We start from the raw sequence: 14,718 nt of genomic DNA on the forward strand, positions 1-14,718 counted from the left end.
TTGTGACAATTCCAATTCACTTACTACTTTTCAACTATTCAGAGGTTTACAACGGTATTCTCAGTATAGGGAAATTGAAATGGTCATTCTGTTGTACTTTTGCTAGTTAATATGGAAAAAAAGAAAACATGGATTAACTTTGCAGTTAAAAAGTTAAGTGACTAAATCGGGGCACTTGGGCCAGTTCAATTAAAATGCTAATATTTTTAGCATTTTAAGTCTTGTAAGGAAATGTCAAAGAAAGATACCGTAGGAAAGCCTACTTTGCCACACACATGTGGCTGCTTGATGTTAAGCTGTGGCTGTGATTCGTTGCCTTTGCTCTGTGTTGGCAGCTACACGCATAGCATCGAAGCTGTCAGCTGTGATGAAGCTCTGGTAGACATCACTGAAATCCTCGCAGAGACCAGACTCACTCCTGACGAATTTGCAAACGCTGTCCGAATGGAAATCAAAGACCAGACCAAATGCGCTGCCTCTGTGGGAATAGGTTAGTAGCCAGCGTATCTTGTACTTCTCGTTTTCCTCAAAGCGGTGCTCGGGGATCGTTGAACACCGCTTGATTTTTAGGAGTGATTTTTAGGTTTCGTTTTTATCACCGTACTGCATAGGTCTCCCACTTCTGAAACAGTTCTCGGCATGGCTCACAGTTAGTCAAAGCATGAGATGAGAGTGCTGGAAACGTAAGTAAATGATTGATAACATCTTTGGAATAAACAAGTTGGACTATTTCTTGTTCTTCAAAAATGGGGAATAGGGCTTCCCTGGTGGCGCAGTGGTTGAGAGTCCGCCTGCCGATCCAGGGGACGCGGGTTCGTGCCCCGGTCCGGGAAGATCCCACGTGCCGCGGAGCGGCTGGGCCCGTGAGCCGTGGCCGCTGAGCCTGCGCGTCCGGAGCCTGTGCTCCGCAACGGGAGAGGCCACAGCAGTGAGAGGCCCGCGTACCGCAAAAAAAAAAGGGGGGGGAATATTGGATGCAATGTATGTTAACAGTATTTTTTTCAAGTGAACAGAGGTGGTATTTAAGGTTGTGCAGTGTGAGTGGGGTTTGAAGTTCGTGCTGTTGTGTCTTGTGGTAACTCAGTTACTTTCTGAAGCTTCCTGGACCGCTCCTCCAGCCCTGTCTTCACTCTCTCCGGGCCAGAAGTTGCTGTTATTGATTCATCCACCACCACCACCCCCATTATCCCCTCCCCCCAGCCCTGGTCCGTTTTGTCTCTAAGCCCAGCGTTTGCTTCCTCAGCCCTGCGCATCATCTGTCCTCCTCTTGTCAGCTCTCCCAGCTGTGTGCTCTGGAGCCCCCGCTGTCACCCTGCACTTCCCCGGGTCCCTCCTGTCTGAACGAGCCCAGTGCCTCTACCCATAGGAGATCTTTACTGCGTGCCTGTCCCGAGAGGAGGGCAGGGCGTGCAGCCCCACGCAGGGCCGCGTGTGGGGGCGCCACGTGCGGGTCCGGAGGCAGAAGCGGGAGTGAGGGGAGATCCTCGGCCAGAGCCCCTCTTGCGGTCTGTGAGTTTGATGAGCCTCTCTTGGGGTGTCTGGAGTGTCTGGCGAGGGTGTGAGAGGCGCGCCCCCAGGAACTTGTGTGCTGTCTTTGGGGATTAACCGCCCTGGGAGGGCCGGCGCCACCCGTGTGCCCTCAGACTGTCGTAAGCTGCAGAATATACAGGGCACGAAGAACATTTACAAGTGGAAGGACACGAATATGTCCTTTTAAGTTCAAGCACATAATTAAGACAAAAATCCCAAATGACGTTTCCACTTCTCCAGCTCTCTTTTCTTCAGAACTCACCACTTTTATCATTTTAGTGTGCCTTTCCAGTACTTTTTCTCTTCATGAATATCTATACATTTACCCTAGGAAAACACACTGTTTTTAATGTAGGTCTCCTCTAAAACTGAGATATGTGCTTTATTAGAAGTCTTCTGTAATTCGTGGAGATTTTATTATTTACACAGAAGTTTATCTGACCCCATTTAGGTATTTCTCAGACGTCTGATGCCTTCTTGGGCTCCAGAAGCTTCTCTCTGCTCTGCGTTAGTTGTCTGTGTCCACTCACACCCCTTGGGCCTCGCTGTCACTGTCTCTCTTCTTTTTTAAGATGCTCATACCCTCAATTTCTACTCCACATGTTCTGATCATACAGTGAGAGGTTCTTTGGGCTTCTCTTCCCCAAGTCCAGTGGCATTTCTTTGGCCTTATTTCTACCCAGCGTGGATCCATTGGTTGGTAAAATGAGGGACTTCCCTGGTGGTCCAGTGGTTAGGACTTTGCGCTTCTACTGCAGGGGGTCCTGGGTTCGATCCCTGGTCAGGGAACTAAGATCCCGCAAGCCACATGGCTCGGCCAGAAACAAACAAACATACATATTGGTTCGTAAAATGAACGGGTTGCTGATCATTGCCCACAATTCCTATAAACCTCCAGTCTTAGCTTAGGGCTGTTTTCTCTATTCCTGTACCCGGGTAGGAGATGTTGAAATGTCACGTGTTTTGGAACAGAAGGTAACATCTGTCCAGGAACCATGTTGGTTATAATCTGTGATACTTTACAGAATTCTGCCAGTTTTGTACTGTGTTTGAAATGATCAAAGTTGCACATTATTTTCATTCTCTTTAGAAATTTGATAGGTAACCTGTCTGTAGATGTCTTTGTTAAGAAATTTTGAAAATAATTGTGAATATTTGACTTCTTTCTTTCCTTTTCTTAAAAAAAATTTATAGGTTCTAATATTCTCCTGGCTAGAATGGCAACTAGGAAAGCAAAACCAGATGGCCAATACCACTTAAAACCAGAAGAAGTAGATGATTTTATCAGAGGTCAGCTAGTTACTAATCTACCAGGTAAATACCAATTGTTTCTTTTTAACTTTTATTTATTGTAAGTATTCATTAGTGCTTTTCATAGATGTATAACGTTTCTTTCTTTTTTTAAAAAATGAATTTAAAATGTTTAATGTTTTATTGAGTGCCATGGGAAACAAAATTTAGAACTCCACAGTGAATACCCTTTCAGTTGATTTATCAGCACCTTAATATAACATTTTAATTTTGCCTCTCATGTCATTTACTTTAAGTATTTAAGTATTTCTCAAGTACCAAGATCAAGGAATTCTAAGAAGTCATATTTAAAAGAATATGATGAAATTGACTTTTGGTCCTTTAACTAAATCAAAATTGAAATAATGTACTTCTAGACCCAAGATAAAGTTTTGAAAATCGATTCCCCTATTTACAAAATTGTCCTTCCAAACCAGTGATACTTTTCTGAGTTTACTAAACAAATAGTTTTAAAAGTAGAAAAGGTATAAACCATATTAGGAAGAAGAAAACCTAAAATGAAGTATTGTATTTTGTTAACTCAGGTTGAAGTAAAATGTCCAAAAAGGCATACATACCTTTCTCACCTAATGGGCAGGATGGTTAGTTATTTTGCTTTCTTGTGTACTGTGGCTAGCTAACCTAGCATGTAAAAAAAACCTTTCTCTTTGGAGAAATCAAGTGTAATTCATTGTAACTGGAAAATGGTTGCCCTTTTGGGGCCTTGAACAGATGTAATTTTTGTGTGTAGGGCAGTTCATTTCACAATTATTAAGTATTTAGACTTGCTTTCTGTGGTAGGTACCTCTTTGTAAGAAATTTCTCTAAGCTGTGTAGTAATCCAGGATACCATTTCAGATCATCCTCTCCTGTTTTTGTAAAGCAGCCTGCATTAGCTTCACAAAGCTCCCAGGTGTTTGTGGTGGGAAAGTCCGAGAGAGTATACTTTTGGTGAAAGGTTTTTTTTAATTCATTTGTTGTTAAAAGTTTTAACAGTGGATTTAGTGCTATTTTTAGATGCATGTTCTTAAGCCTAAGAAAAGTATATCTGAACTAACTTAGAAATTTCTGTTATAGGCCAAAAATATTAAATGACCCAAATGCCATTTTATGATGGGTTAGTTCTGAAGCCTCCTGACTCCGTAGTAAATAACGTCCAAGAATGTGGTAGTATCAGAAATGTGAAATATGACATTTTGATGGTTAGTTTGAGGTTAACCTTATAAAATCATGCTAGCAAATTACCTTATTAGACAACACAATTTAGGAGTTTTAATAACATGTCTTCTTGCAGTTTTGTATAAGAAGGAACCAGTATACGTATTTAAAGTGCATGTGAAATTTTGAGTTCAAAGTTATCATGACTTCGGCATCTTCATTAGTTTGCTGAGGCTGCCATAACAAAATACCATAGACTGTGTGGCTGAAACAACAGCAGTTTAGCTCCTCAAGAATCCTGGGGACTAGAGGTCCATGAATGAGCTGCCGGCGTGTTGGGTTTCCCCTGAGGTCTCTCTCCGTGGCGTGTAGGTGACCGTCTTCTCCCTGTGTCTTCACGTGGTGTTTTCTCTTTGTGTGTCTGTGTCCCAGTCTCTTCTTATAGGGACACCAGTGATATTGGATTAGGGCCCACCTATATGACCTCTTGTTACCTTATTAATTACCTTACGAAGGACGTTTCTCCCGTTACAGTCACATTCTGAGGTACTGGGAATTACGATTTCAGCATAGGTATCTTGAAGAGACACAGTTCCGTCCACAGCGCCATCTTTATACTGCATCATTTTTGTAAGTTTTTTTTTTGTTTGTTTGGTTTGGTTTTTTTTTTTACACAAACAGAGAGGTTTTAGTTTTAGTTCCTTGACCTAGTCATCTTACTTTTCACCTTCATTTGCTTCCTGGCTGGAAGGACTTTACTTTTTGAAGGGCACGTGTGGGTTTACGTGTCCTGGTTGAGTCCTTAGGCACAGCCTTGAAGTTCCTAAGAGAACCTTGAAATCTGGGGGAGACGGGGGCGGCTGGGATCGGCTGGCTTCCCCTGGCAACCCACCCGCCCCTCTCTCCGTCAGAACCAGCCTGTAGCCCGTGCCGCCCAGAACCGTTGGAGAGATTTTCATGTGTAAGACTATTGACTTTTATAAAAATCCCCAAATTTATTGTCGGGAAGATTTAGAACATTTCATCATGTGAAACGTCAGCCTTTTCTGTTGTTACTTCTGCCTTGAGATGGTAACCCGTCTCAAGTACAAGCTGTGCCTTTGAAAACAGGTTCCACATGCATGCGGGAGCGCTGTGTGCTGGAGGGGCCACTCAGTAGTAAGTTCTGAGAATTCTTACAAGAAGGAAGCTTGTTCATCTTTGTTAATTTGTCGTTTCCCAAAGACATTTGAAGATGAATACGTGGTGACTGTTAACGTTTTGTGGCACATGCGCTTTGAGTGGGTTCTGCTCTGTGACCAATAACCAGAAGCGGGTCCGTGTTCAACGCGCCTCCCTCCTTGTCCCCCGCCAGCTGCCGCTGTCCCTGTGTGCCCTGACCGGTGACGGAGCACACGGCGTGCCTGGCACACAGCACACGATCCTTACAGCTGCGTAAAAGGGGAGCACACGCTAGTAGGTTCATGAAGGCGCCACAGAGTAATGACTGCATGTTGTGCTGGCATATAAATTACCCGGCGAGATCTGTTTAGCTAATGAAAGAAAGGACTGTCCTCCCCAACAACTGTTTAAATGCAGTAGCTCTTTCCACTGTTTCTGTGGCTCTTCGCAAGGCTTTCCACCCTGGCTTGTAGGACCTTCTGCCCCTTGTCCATCCTTTGCTGGGTGTGTGCACCCACTCTGAGCTTTCCAGCTCTTTCTTCTCGTGTCACGTAAGCACCGCGGCCGTGAACGTGTACATGACCATCTACGCTGTCCTGATATGGGAGCCACTAGCCAAGTGAAGCTAGAAGATTTTAGGTTAAATTAATTAAAGTTAAATAAAATTAAAATTCATCTTCCCAGGTGTACTACCCACACTGCAGTCATGGCTCAGTTAACCACACGTGGCAGGTGCCTCCCGAATTGGGCAGCACAGAAGAGAACGGTTCCATCACCACAGAAAGTTCTATTGAACGGTGCTAACTTAGATGGCAAAGGTTGATTCTTTGGAAGTTGACTTCTCTGCATCTCTGGACTGTCAAGGTCCGGGTGCCGGGAGGAGGCATATTCCTGGCTGTTCTTGGTCTGCGGTCGTAGTTCCCCCTCAAGGACAGACGCCACATCTTCGTCCAGTGGCTTGACTGGCAGCTTCCACAGCTTCATTTTTCTCTCCTTCTCAGAACCTTGGTTCTGTGCTAGCACATTTTCCTTCATGTTTCCCTTTCTAGGTGGCCGCACTCAATTCGACTCTCAAGACCCTGTTACTTCCCTCCTTTAGAGGGGGCTCCTTTCCTTAAACACGCTCACAAGAAGCAGTCAAACTAGCACCCATTCGGGGTCTTGGTGCTAATTCCAAGCTAACTTTCCCCCCTGTGCAAACGTCATACGGGTCAGAGGTAGACCATCCACGCCTCCTTCCCCCACTCAACTTCAGGCCATTCCATTCCGTTAGATGAGCTTGTAGTGGGGAGGAACCTCTCTCCTTCCCTAGAAGGACAGTTCAGTTAGATTAGGTTGATCGTGTTTGACTTGGTGATAGCTAATGTAACCGTCTTTCTTTTGTACCTCTTGGTGAATAATAAGTGTGCTCTGGTACACGCTCAAGAGACTCTCAAAGACGGTAGGTTTTCCCCCGGCCCATCCCAGTATACACAGTCAATGCAGGAGTATTGCCTCTTGCTGATTCTGCAAATCAGGGAGGACAGATCAGCTGCCCAGGTGTGTCAGGGAAAGAACATGATCACATCTTGAGGGTGGGGCGTTGGGGCAACGATGGGGCGGAAAAAAATAGAGACAGAAAGCGTTCCCTGAACACGAACAGCTGCGTAGGGTGTCTCTCTGGCTTTGGCCACCCTCGTATCTGATTTGTCCCTTTCGTTGGGTTCCTCCTCCCCATCTTGAAAAATACTCCAATAGGTTTCACTTAGAATTTCGTCTTTTTGTGAATGGTCTTCCTCTGGAGGGTTCTCTTGTTGTTAACTCAGACTCTGCTATTCTTGCTTGTTCTGCCTTGAACTTGAAAATGGCACAAATGGGGTACAGCACCCCTAACACCCTTCACCTGACCTCAATCAGGGGACAGATTTTCTTGGGCTAAAGTTGTCTCGCCCGCCTCTGTGGCCACAGACCTTTTGTAAAGTTGCCTACCTCCCTCCGAACCGTGTGTCGGCGTAACTGCTCCAAGAGCTTCTCCTGGCAGAACCTGGACGAGAACGCTCCTTCCCCCGCTAGGGCCACTCAGAGAACTGGAGCCAGAAGTGACGATAACGGTGACAGGTCGGCAACCCCAGACTCCTCCTACAGAAGGCCAGGCCGCAGTCTTCCTCACCGAGGGGCAGTACTGATCTCATGGTGTGGGGACCATTTTCGTAAGAGTCTTAGTTCCCCCAGGTTACTCTCAGTCGCTTTCCCAGACATGTGTACCTTCGTTAAGCTTCTGGGCACATGGAGAACAACGGAGCTCTTGGGTGTCCTTTGGGCGAGGCTCCAGTCTTGCATCTTGCAGACGGTGACGAGGGGCTGCTGCACGCTGGCCCAGCTGCGGGACACTGACGGCCTTTCCAGGGAGATAATCTTTGTTGGTAAAAGACATCTGTCTGTCCTCCCCTCGCTGCTGCTTTTGCTCAGGAAGCTTCACCCCCACGTCACTGTGCCACTTTGTCCAGTATGAGAGCAAGTGACATGTGGGCTTAGACCTCTGTCGTGACTTCTTGTTCTAGTTCCCATTCAGAGAAAATGTGGCTGAACCATCGAGAAGTTTGGTCCTCGCCAAAGCCACAGTAGAATCCCTAACATTCCTGAGTCTCCTGGTATGTCTGTGAGTCATACTGTAGACTAGCTTAAACGAGTCTGTAACTCAGTTGATTTTGTAAATAAGATAGAAAACTTTTTTACTCAGTAATAAATAAAATTCACTTATCTTGGAGAACTTAGTCATACACATTTGAACAGTTTTCGTTCACCTATAGGTAGAGTCCAAATTGAGAAGTAGCTTCTAGAAATAACTTTACTAGCATGATTTGCACCAACCAAAAAAAAAAATTCTTAATCTATGAGATGCTTCAGTTATGTCACTTCAAAATTTTAAGGGAGATTATTTTCAATGAGTTGTTTGTGCATGAATCATTGTTTCATAATGCTCAATTGTTTTTAATAGCTTATATGCAGAATTAAAGAACTGTCCCTTTCCTAGGAGTTGGACGCTCAATGGAATCCAAGTTGGCATCTTTGGGAATTAGAACTTGTGGAGACTTGCAATACATGACCATGGCAAGACTCCAAAAAGAATTTGGTCCCAAAACAGGTCAGATGCTTTATAGGTTCTGCCGTGGTTTGGACGATAGACCAGTTCGAACTGAAAAGGAAAGAAAATCTGTTTCAGCTGAGATCAACTATGGAATAAGGTTTACCCAGGTACTGCTCTCTTCACAGGTTCTACCTTACATTCTTTATATTTTCACATAGTCCTGTCTCTCCATAGACCATAGACTCGTGATGCTTGAAATTAAGTCTTAAAACTCTTGCCATTCCCAGAGCTGGCAGAATGTTTATTTTTAAGTAGACAAGAGCAGGACACTAAACCATACACATGTTTAATATTGAAAGTTAATCTACTTGAGAAGAGTTGTTAGCATGTAGGAAAATAACATGGAGGGTATTTTTTAATGTTTGTCTTTCTGTAGCCAAAAGAAGCAGAAGCTTTTCTTCTGAGTCTTTCAGAAGAAATCCAACGGCGACTTGAAGCTGCTGGCATGAGGGGTAAACGCCTGACTCTCAAAATCATGGTACGAAAGCCGGGGGCCCCTGTAGAAACTGCAAAATTTGGAGGCCATGGAATTTGTGATAACATCACCAGGTAAGCTTATCTTAAAAAGGATATTGGATATTGATGTTTCAGTGCAGGTTATTACAATTAATGGAAAATGAAAAAAAAACCAAGAGTATGAATAAAAATCTGCCGGGTCTCAGCCCAAGGCTGTCAGAACTACGCTGACTTGCCAGATTCCAGGCCAGCCTGTCCGTGTGTCCCTGACCGGGGCGGACTGTTCTTGGGGTCTTGAGGATGTTGAGTTCAGTGCAGGGACAGTAAGGGAGGCGGTTGTGGACTTGGTGGAAGTGTCCTGCAGGAAAAGGTCAGTGTAATAATTTAGAAAATGGTTTCAGGGCTTCCCTGGTGGTGCAGTGGTTGGGGGTCCGCCTGCCGATGCAGGGGACACGGGTTCGAGCCCCGGTCCGCGAGGATCCCACGTGCCGCGGAGCGGCTGGGCCCGTGAGCCGTGGCCGCTGAGCCTGTGCGTCCGGAGCCTGTGCTCCGCAGCGGGAGAGGCCACAGCAGTGAGAGGCCCGCGTACCGCAAAAAAAAAAAAAAAAAATGATTTCAGTGAGACATTTACTTCATTTAGGGAGGTGTAATTTCTTTTTGTGAAAAGATTAATCAGATTATGGTAGTCTCTGGAAACTGGTAGAAGGCATTTTAAAACCCTTTTTTTTTTTTTTTTTTTATGTGAGGGCCACTAATATAAAACTTCATGTAAGATTTGTGGCCAGTATGAAAATACCTAATTTTGTATGCCATTTTATATACTAGACAGTACGCTGTATTTTATTTTTGTTTTGTTTTGTTTTGTTTTTTGGTGGTACACGGGCCTCTCACTGCTGTGGTCTCTCCCCGTTGCGGAGCACAGGCTCCCGACGCGCAGGCTCAGCGGCCACGGCTCACGGGCCCAGCCGCTCCGCGGCACATGGGATCTTCCCGGACTGGGGCACGAACCTGTGTCCCCTGCATCCGTAGGCGGACTCTCAACCACTGCGCCACCAGGGAAGCCCAGTACACTGTATTTTAAAGCTTTGGTTGATTAACAGATAAATTAAAATACAGTGTAGTAGTTTCCTCTTGCTGCTGTCTGTGCATTTTTAAATGTCTTATAGTTTCTTAGAACTGTATGTTTTGATGCATTCAGCAGTACCTAGGGGCTCCCTCTGTCTAAGCACAATAAGAAAATCAGCCTTCATTTAATCCTTTTTGGAAAATCCAGATATTCCAAAAATCTACTTACAGCATTAAGAAAAACTGGGATTTTAACTGTACTTTATTTCCCCCAATTCAAGGATAATATTCATTCAGCTTTTTTGGTAAGCACATATCTGCTTGCTGTTATTGGTATTTGTTCATTTTTGTCCTAAACTTTAAAAAAAGTTTTATTTTGAAAAATTTAAATGTTAAGTAGAGCAGATAGTGTAATGAACCCCATGTACCCATCACCTCATCTCCACAGTTGCTGGTGGGCACCTGCACCATCCTTCCTCTCCTTCCCCCTAGTTTTTTTTTTTTTTTTTTTTTTTTGCGGTGCGCGGGCCTCTCACTGCTGTGGCCTCTCCCGTTGCGGAGCACAGGCTCCGGACGCGCAGGCTCAGCGACCATGGCTCACGGGCCCAGCCGCTCCGCGGCACGTGGGATCCTTCCGAACCGGGGCACAAACCCGCGTCCCCTGCATCGGCAGGCGGACTCTCAACCACTGCGCCGCCACGGAACCCCCCCCCTAGTTATTTTGAAGCAAATCTCAGATAGAGTTATTTCTTCCACAGATATTAACACAGGACAGTTCAAAAATCTGCCTGCATTGCTGGCAATAAAGTATACATTTTGCCCTTAAAATAAATATCTTTGGATGAGACATCATAAGGTGTAAACAGCTCGTGATTAATTGAAACAAGTGTAATTTTATAAATGTAATAAGATGTAGATCAATTGTAAGCCATTAATTTAAGCCTAACATTTTGGTGGTATTGTAACTGCATAAGAAATGCTTTTTAGGTGAGAGCTTATGAAATATAATACTGATCCTGTATTTCCTCTAATTCAGGGGTTGGCAAACTACTTCCTGTGAGCTAGATCCAGCCTGTGGCCTGTTTTTACATGATTCATAGGAGCTAAGAATGATTTTTATATAGTGATTGTAAAAAATGACGAACAGGTGAAAGAGACAACAGAGTACAAGCTGTTTTCCATCTGGCCCTTCCCAGAAGTCGTCTCTGGACCCGTGCTCTGGTCAAACTGAAGTCCTGTGTGGTTTAGTAAACTCAGAAGTGTATAATAATTCTGTAATCTCTTGTAATTGGCCTTAATCAAAAGCTACATGGCAATCATGTGACTCACAGGCACATTTTGATAGTGTCATCGAAACGACAAAATTTAAGTTGCATAAGTCAGAGAGCCACATGTAGATTGAGATCTGTGGCTTCATTATCACTTAGGAAAATTTTTCTTATAACGGTTTTCCTTTTGGGAAAAGACTTCTTCCTTCTTGGAGCTCTTTTCTGTGTAGGCGTTTTTAATTTGAATTGTGTGTGTGTGTGTATATATATATATATATATAATGTATATATGTATTTAAAAGTGATAAACGAAACTGAAAAGGTCAAATACAGCTTCCAGTCCTTTGCACCTCTCCCCAGCTCTGAGCACCATACTTTTCCACCTTTTTGTGGCTTCTTCTGATATTTACATCCATATTTCTAGATATATACTTAAACTGTTTCTATCTTGAGTCTTGCAAAACGTTTGCCTGACTTTCTACTGTAGAAGAGGATTTTCTCCCTTCTCTCCTCCACTGCCTGTTGCTCTTCTCCCCAGACGTGTTTCTTTCCTTTGCCCCCAGTCAGGTCGGTGGGTTTAGGTTCAGTCACTCTCCACCGTCCCATTATTATGACACGTACATACTGTACATAGCTGCTCCATATTGTCCACTAGGATCACATTTTCTTTCCTCTTGAATATGTTTGTCAGTATCTCGTTTTGCTTGCTTTTTTGTGAATTTGCCACCGAGTTTATCCGCACACTGCCTTCTGCTGTGACTGTGTTTTAACACATCAAGTCTGTTACTGGTTTGATCTCTTTTCTTGGGGGCCTTTCTCTCGGGGCCCCCAACCTGCTACTCCGGTCTGAATTCATTTATTTTCAGACTTGCTGAAAAGTTGGGAGTCGTGCGGTATCCCTTCTCTGTGTTGGATCCCTGGTCCCCTCGTGTCTTGAGAAGGAATTCATGGGTGTGAACCTGTCTATCCTCGGGCTCAGTGGCTTGCTGACTTAAAGGCTATAAACATATCTTAGAGACCATTTTTCCTCAGACGTTTAAAGGCTCCATTGTCGCCATCTTTTCAGGGTTACTAACTCTTGAGAAGTTCACTGCTCTTCTGACTGACTGTTCTTTACAGGAGATCTGCTCTTTCTGGAACTTTCAGGATCTTCTCTTTATCACAGGTGTTCTGGGATGGTATCAGTGTCTTCGTGCCAGGTACTTTGCCGGTATTAAATTTATCATTTCTGTCAATACTAACATCTTACATTGGAGTTTTAAAATTTATTCTTTGGACATTAAATGTTTATAGTATCTCTTACTTCACAGATGCAGAATTATCTCTTACCTCTTAAATGTTCTTCTAGTCCCAGTGTCAGTCTGTTTCTCTGAGTTCCTTTTTTCCTGTTTTGGTTGCTGTCTTTTATATCAGAGATTTTCTTCAAGCATTTATCTATCCGATAGTTCTTCGCCGTTTATATGTGAACTGCTGAAATGTTGTGGGAGCCTCTGGACTCTTAGTGGGACACGCAGACCAGGGGGCTTCACTCTGGGAGGGCGGCTGGAGGGGCTTGGTCTTTGGTTACCACCACCGGCTGGCAGTGTCTGTGGTTCTTCCTGTGAGCTGTTCCACCCAGGGGGTGGGGGAGAAGACGGACTGGTGACAGCTCGTGTTCTGGTTACTCGGGAGGAGAGGGGTCTGGGTGGGAAAGGGTGTACTGTGCTGCTTCCGAGCGAGGGGCCTCGCTTCCTCCGCTGCGCCTGACCCCCTGTAGCTTCTCTGTGGCAACGTTCCCATCTTTGGGAAGCCGTCCAGGAAGGAGGATGGCCAGCTGTGAGAGCCTGCTTCCCAGGTATTCTCTCCCCTCCTTTCAGACATACCTGACACCTCTAATTGCTGAGCTCTTCTGAGGTTCTGTAGCATAAATTGGCTTATCTCAAAGTTGGTGCCTTGCTTTAGGCATTTAGCAGGCATTTGAATATTCTAAATTATGGTTGACATTTTTCCTCTACTCTTGTCTTCTGTCCCTTTTCTATCTTTTAAGACTTTATACCTTTCAAAAATAATTTCAAATCCATTTAGTGTTGTTTTGGAAAGAAATGAAGATAAACGTGTTTAAACCACTATGGTCCACTACGAATCTTGCTTTAAAGTTACTCTCTATTTATCTGTGTGAAGTAAGTTTAAGGTAATCATTAGGTAACAAACCAATGGAAATTTTTTGCAAATGATTTCCTTAAAGAAATAGGTACTTGTCATAGATAAATACAAAAGGTATTCATAGTACTGAAGAAAGAGAGTAAATGTAGTCTTGGGCACCTGATACTGCTGGCACATTCTCTGGTCCCCCTTGAGGAGTTCTTACAGATGTAAACATTGCATATTGTAGTCTCTCTGGCTTTTCGACAGGGCGCCACCATACTTCCTTCCTCAGAGGCGTCCACACATTTCTGTATCCGCACGCGCATGCCCATGTATTGGGCATATTCACATGTTGAAAATAGAGTCAGGAGAGTCCGGGAGATTCATCTTTCTCTTCTGAATATTAACTGTACCTCAACATAGATAATCTTGCAACCTAAAACATCTCTGGGAATCTAAAACGTACTTACTGCTCAGGCTTTAGTTGCAACATAATAATGCTTATATTTGAATATACATTAACTGAAGTACATTTCTTTAAAACATTTTTCTCAACTTATTTTTGGTTGACCAGCTCTCTGAAAGTCCCAGTGTTCTTGATGATTTTTCTTTTCCCACTTGTTGCCAGTGTAATTAATTTAGCATTATTGGCTTCCTTGAAGGAAGACTATCTCCTACTTTTTAAAGGATATTTAATACTTAAACTTTTTGATAACTTGCTTTACAACTTTAACTCTTTAAACCGTTCCATACTACTGAGGTACCAGGGAATACATATGGAATGTAGCTTTTGTTCCTTTAAAAATGTTAGTTCTATCACTTACAGGACTGTGACTCTTGACCAGGCAACGGATAGTGCAAAAATAATTGGAAAGGCTGCACTAAACATGTTTCATACAATGAAACTCAACATATCGGATATGAGAGGGGTGAGTAGTAACATTTTAAAACAGGATTTTCTGTAATGTTTTTCTTATTTGAGGGTTGATCGGAGGGTGGTCATGGTGCGGTTTAGGGGGTTTATATGCAGCTTTTTCAGCTCCACTCATGTAATATAAGAAGAGAAACTGAAAAATGACTTTCTCATCTGAGCTGGTCTCCTTATTTAAGAATTCACATTTGTTCTGAAATCTGTTTTCTGCTTAGAATAGTAGGTATCGTATCTTCGATTTTTATAGTGCCTTTCTTTTAAACCACCAAAGACCTATCTTAACATGTGTTATTTGCTTCCTGCTCTGGTTCCCGCAGAAGGAGACGGGGCTGGGGGTAGTGTGAAGCTGCAAATGTTTCTTGACCTTTAAGGTTCTTTTTCATCAGAAGTTTATTCTGATATCTTATAAACGATGGTCTAGAAGGGAGAGTTTATACCATGGACACGTGAGGATGCATGATCAGTGAGAGGGCATCAAAAACGTAAAAGCCTTCATTTTCTTAAAGATTAACCTTTGTAGGTTGTGTGTGAGTAAAGGATAGTTACTCGCTTGGTATGGGTGTTGTGGAAGGATTAAAACGTCACTCAGCCAACAGTGATGAAACTCC

The 14,718-nt window shown here is 43.7% G+C and overlaps 1 protein-coding gene and 1 non-coding gene across 11 annotated transcripts in view; both read left to right on the forward strand.

The window, feature by feature from the left end:
* REV1 (REV1 DNA directed polymerase) overlaps positions 1–14,718 on the forward strand; it is an 83,105-nt gene that overhangs the window by 62,817 nt on the left and 5,570 nt on the right. For all 10 annotated transcript variants that reach the window (XM_067007093.1, XM_067007094.1, XM_067007095.1 and 7 more), the window contains 5 exons: positions 336–490; positions 2,725–2,844; positions 8,153–8,373; positions 8,643–8,815; positions 14,006–14,108. In XM_067007093.1, coding sequence (XP_066863194.1) covers positions 336–490; positions 2,725–2,844; positions 8,153–8,373; positions 8,643–8,815; positions 14,006–14,108 — 772 coding nt within the window. The remainder of the gene's footprint in view (positions 1–335; positions 491–2,724; positions 2,845–8,152; positions 8,374–8,642; positions 8,816–14,005; positions 14,109–14,718) is intronic.
* TRNAR-UCU (transfer RNA arginine (anticodon UCU)) lies at positions 2,246–2,319 on the forward strand. The gene has a single exon. It is a non-coding gene; the product is annotated as a tRNA-Arg (tRNA).

Source organism: Kogia breviceps, chromosome 11 (assembly GCF_026419965.1).
Source record: "Kogia breviceps isolate mKogBre1 chromosome 11, mKogBre1 haplotype 1, whole genome shotgun sequence".
In the NCBI taxonomy this organism is placed as follows: Eukaryota; Metazoa; Chordata; class Mammalia; order Artiodactyla; family Physeteridae; genus Kogia; species Kogia breviceps.